General features: G+C 34.0%; 1 protein-coding gene across 1 annotated transcript; it reads right to left on the bottom strand.

Moving 5' to 3' along the window:
• Positions 1-4,221: 4,221 nt before the first annotated feature.
• On the bottom strand, positions 4,222-5,209 carry LOC120636409 (succinate dehydrogenase [ubiquinone] iron-sulfur subunit-like). The gene has a single exon (XM_039907881.1). The coding sequence runs from the start codon at positions 5,204-5,206 to the stop codon at positions 4,310-4,312; it is 897 nt and encodes a 298-aa protein (XP_039763815.1). The 5' UTR covers positions 5,207-5,209; the 3' UTR covers positions 4,222-4,309.
• Positions 5,210-5,670: the final 461 nt, after the last annotated feature.

The following is a 5,670-nucleotide window of genomic DNA, read 5'->3' as shown; positions in this document are numbered from 1 at the left end:
GAGAAGTTTCATCCAATGATGGAACTCTTACAATTAGAGAGAAAATGTGCTGTATTTTATAGTTTAAATCTCACCACTAGACGAAATACTCTCGCTTCTTAATTGACTTCTTCATTAATTAAGATTTAAAGTCCGTTTAAATATTATATTGGCATTTTCACAAAATGGATGAAAAGTTAAGACTGCAAAAAAAGTAAATATTTTTCCACCAATTTAAAAAAATTACAATTTGAGTTTAATAAAGTTTTTCATCTTTTATTAAAAACCTCTCAATTTCTTTCTACGATAGCATAATTTTAATGTTATGATTTATGAAAATGTAAACAAATTAAGTACGAAAGTTGTTGATTGAAATTTAATATTCTACAGAGCACTACGCATTGCATTTTTTTCAATTTATATTTAGCAGTCAATTATCGTTTTCCTGCGTTATCGCGAGCACATTAATTTATTTAAAGTAAGTATATCAGTTTCATACATACCCATGGCAGTATATTATTGCCTACAGGATGGTAACATACCAAAACCTTCCACGAGACTGGAATTGAGCTAATGATAAATAAACATGGAACTCCCACTTATACGACCGCTACGCTAGAGTGGTTGTCGAAAATGCTTATACTCTTGCAAAAAGAGGAACGTCCGGTAAGTTAAAAACCGTGTACCGATTGCATCCGATGTGGACGAAAAACGGAGACTCAGTGAAATAAGAGAAACCTTCCGCTTTTGTGGTATTCGAATTCATTCGGTGCATGTGCAGTGAGCGACGTGCTTCAGGCTGTTATTGTGTTTGCAACACATTGCCCTTAAATTGGCATATATTGAGTATTTATAAGGTAGAAACACGTTCTGTAACTTCGAAGACATCTACTTTAGTACCTAACTATAAGTTATGGGGTCTTAAGACTTGCTTAATTGGGTACCAAATGTTTTTAATCTTATCTATTACTTCTCTATAATTTTTAACTTCCTTTCCGGTTTAGTGGTAACCTAGGTGTTCGACTACGAATCTACGGTTAGATTCCCAAGTGGTGAACAATGAGACCTAAAATGTTATTTTCTGTGAAACAATTCTCAATTAGGTCGAAGCTAAGACACTGGTTTACCTTACTTATTGCCTCAGAGTGCCTACAAAAGAGGAGGCGTGTGCCGAGTAGTGTAGTATATCTGATATCATGATTTTGGTCTGGTGGGAGCCTGCCGATAAAGACATGCCACCAAGTAATGAGGCGTTTCAGTACGATGCCGCGTAAAAACTGATTAAGGATATGGGTTTAATATAACTGCTAATAGATGAACACTAAAATATTTGTCCACTATTATCTTGATTCATTATGCAAGATTGCATCTAGGGCTATCTTTAGTCTAATAACATTATCAACTAAAATCGTATTAACTCTTACGACTATTCCGACTTCTGGAGACTATCATTTCGATGTTCTACAATAAAATTGAGTTAACGTACCTCGCTGTTTGAACTCGCTTTAAATTCTGGAACCCCGATTCAATTTCGAGGATCATTCTTGAGAATTTGACGTACAATTGACATTTTCCATTTGCGAGACTTGTAAATGTCGGTATGCGATGTACGGAATATGGCTGCAAATTTTTGTAGACTTCTTCAATATTTTATAAAAATATGCTACGATACTTTTATTTTTAGCGTCCTATTCAATTTCGTTAATGACACTATTCCACTTTATTGATATCGTAGAGAAAATATATACCTAATCATAGACTTATAATTAAGTCAATCTGGTATTTTTAACTCCATAGTTGTGTGGTTTTCCAAGCGGTGTTAAAATTTACATAAAATAATGCAAACCGCTAATATGTAATTAAGCATCAGGGAACCTATCATAATTTACCTTTACCTTACCTTATGTAAATAAAAATATATTAACGCTTTTGTTTTCTAAAATAAAAAACAATATTTTACGTCATTAAATTGTTACTGGATCTGACAACCCTGCAAGTGCACATATTTGTGATTGCTTTTAAAACCACGGCAGAGAAAAGTTGTCACAATGGACCTTAATTACATACACGTGCGGGCCTTTTTCATCGCAGCCTTGACAAACACCATCAAAACTTTCGGCCGCCCACAGGAAATGTGCCTAACCGTAACTGAAGTTTACTGAACATCGCTCTCGTTTTCAGGCAATATTTAAAACGGTAATTACAAAACTTCGAAAATGTTGCTCAGTTTACATAAAGGTTACGGGCCTTATTTAAATTTAATCGACCATTTGCTGAGTATCTTGCAAAACTTACTGGAATTGAATTTCCCTAACTCGTGTCACCTGATTCTTTGTTTCAAGGTTTCTATTATCTTTTAGACTATTTTTTAAACATTTCAAACGGTTTTCTTACCACGCCAGACCTTCTCTGAAGCAGTGAAAACATGACGCTTGCAAGAAAACTATTTCGTGACACGAAATACTTTTTAAGGGAGTGCTTGATAAGTACTGACAGTCTGTCATTTATTTTTTCGGCGTTTCCCGAATATGGTATACTTGACTTGCTTTCTATCGCTGCTGGACCTTAGATCCCCCAAGTTGAAGTGTATTTAATGATGATTTTTATCGAGATAAGATTTATTATTTACCTACAATTTCTGCATCTGTGTAAGCGTATTTCCAAGTTTACTCAGTCCCAGTGACACCTAAGATTGACCCTGGTTGCTATTTGCTCCACGGTCAATCTAAGATGCCTCTGGGACTGTGCATTTCCCCTTTCTTTACTGTCACCGTTCTGCCTTGACAAGGGCTATTCCATCTTAAGCAGGTTACTTAATGTTTAATGTAAAATATAGCTAAATGTAAAAAAAAGCTAGGCAAGTTATGTATAAACTCCTTGATCGATGCTTTGAAACGATGTTGAATCAATATTAATAACAATTTATAGTTTTTGGTGTGATAGTGTTGCATTGGCAAAAATTGGACTGAATAAAAATAAATCAGTTTCTATTGAAAATTACATCAAATGCTACTGCAAAATGACAATAAGTAAAATTGTTGAACGTCGTTCCGCTTCCCTATGCTAGAAAGTGTGTGTTTTTTAATACTTAATCTTAAATTTAGTACACTAAAATTTTTTTACGGTTACATTTTATATTTCATTAAAAGCATTTTATGTCTCTCGGTAAATTAAAAATTCCTCTTTTTACGATGCGTTATAAAATAAATGTTTAATTTCGGGACACAGATAGAAGACGGTGTTTTGTAGAAGAAATTAACAAACTACGCGGGTAATCTAAAATCCACCGTCTCTATTTAAAAAAAGTTACATCAAATTCATTAATCACATCCAATGGCAACTTAAAATTAGAAAACTAGAATTTTGTAAACAAAGCAACTAAAACCGCCATTTCCAAATTGCAACGATAGCAACCAAAAGCTAAAACAAAACATTAGGCACATAGAAAAAGCGTCACCAATGTCACCATTTGCATTTTATTGCCAAAGTTTCTGGCCGCAGACCGCCCTATTTTTATGATAAAGTTATTCAAATGCACGGTAAGGTCATAAATTGGGAAAGGGGTATCCTGGCACGGCAGGCACTGTAAAAGTTACTGAGCGCACCAGCGTCTGTCACTGTGTCTTAACCGCTTGAACGTCTTTTATATTTGACTTTTGATGTCTCGATTCAAGAACCGATTTCCGGAACACCGCGGAAAATTGGTCGTTACGTAGTCCTTTCGATGTGATTCATTGAACACGCCGTTAGTGAAGTTTACACATCTGTATGATGTTCGAATAGAATATTCATTATATTTTTATTTGTCGGTCTTAAAATAATAAAATGAGTTTGGTTCGTATTGCTTTATATATATTAATATCTACCATGATGAGTTTTAAGGTAGCAAAAAATATATTTTGTTTTATCTCATTATTTTTATCTGAACATTTATTTTTAGAGGTAATGTGTAAGTTGTGACACGTAAAATGCTATTTGATTAACACAGTTACATCAGGCTAAGTTCTTTTTGCATATTCTAACGATAAAGGCTAGTTGTTATTATTAAATATTTAAGTAATGCAAGCTATAACCTTTATCGAATTTTCTACAATATAACCACCAAAACGAGATTATGTATTTTTCATTTCAAGGTTGCAATTAAGGTAACTGAAATTTAAGTAATAAATAAAATGTTTATCCACTATTAACATCATATATTATTGAAATGCCATTATCGTACAAATACGTGACCTTTATAAAGTGACGTGACATTGAAAGGGTATATAGTTAAACAATAGTTCCATAAAAAAAATCAAGAAATCAACTGACGTCATCAATATCAATAATGTTAGCAACCACATGATGGTCCGCTGGATGAAAACTTCATAGTGTCTATTTCCGGTGGTTCTTTTTTGTCTAAGCCAGAAATCAACCTCTTTAGTTTCGCTATAATAAGAGCCGGATGTAATCCTTTTGGACACGCAAGGGTACAGTTGATTATAGTGTGGCATCGAAATGCCTTAAAGTCATCCCTCAATTCGAACAATCTTTGTTCAGTATCCTCATCTCGAGAGTCTATTATCCAACGGTAAGCGTGAAGCAAACTGGCGGGTCCATAAAATCTTCGACCATTCCACCAATAGCTAGGGCATGCAGTAGAACAACAGGAGCATAAAACACATTCATAAAGACCCACTAATTTTGCATTATCACTAATGCTTTGGGCGTACTGGAATTTACCCAAAGATCCCGAATCTCGCCGAATTAGATATGGACGGAGGCTATTATAAACATCAAAGAAATGTGTCATATCAACAACTAGGTCTCTGATTACGTACATATGTGGTATTGGATATATGTTAATTGTTTTGTCCTGAGGGATGGCTGTAATACAAGCGAGACAGTTGTGTCCTTGAAGATTTACAGCACATGAACCACATATGCCTTCCCGGCAGGAACGTCGAAATACGAGTGTTGGGTCCATGTCCTTAAGTTTTATTAAAGCATCTAAGACCATTCTGCCGCAAGTACTCACGTCTAGATCATAGTTCATTACTTGGGGCTTTTCATTACTGGAAACACCACCAAATCTGTACACTTTAAATATCCTTCTTGGATCCACAGGTTTCTTAGATTCTGTTGTTGCTGGCTTGTGGCCTGAATAAGGCTGTCTCAAAACTGCACAAAGAATTGTCCCATGGTGTTTTGATTTACTAAAACTAAATAAACTTAAAGGTTTTTGCATTATTATAAGTGATATTGAAAATAGATTTAAAACGAATAATATACTAAATTGACAACTAGCTAAATTGACAAATTATTATAGGTTTAAAAATAATGCTACACGAAGACTATGCGTCTTACGTATATGTTCGTATTCTCTTTGCACAAGTGGTTGCTATGTGGGAAACTTTTTTTCAAGTGAATCGGTTAATTTTATAAATATACCAAATAACTCAACAACTCATTTAAACAGTAGTTTAGTTGTATACATTAAAATCAATTTATGGAAGCATTATTGCATGAGAATATTTGTATACTTGTTGATAGTATACAAATACTCAGTAATAAAATAAAAACCTAGACCTAGTTATAATATAAACCATGTATAAACCATGACTAATCTAGTTTCTCGTCATATATATATGTATATTAAGTTTTGATGTTTGAACTAATGTTTGAGGATCTACTTAAAGGTGGCCAGTTTTA

The sequence above is a fragment of the Pararge aegeria genome, chromosome Z (assembly GCF_905163445.1).
Source record: "Pararge aegeria chromosome Z, ilParAegt1.1, whole genome shotgun sequence".
Classification (NCBI taxonomy): Eukaryota; Metazoa; Arthropoda; class Insecta; order Lepidoptera; family Nymphalidae; genus Pararge; species Pararge aegeria.
Note: the sequence above shows the minus strand (reverse complement) of the source record. Positions and strands in the feature narration are given on the sequence as shown.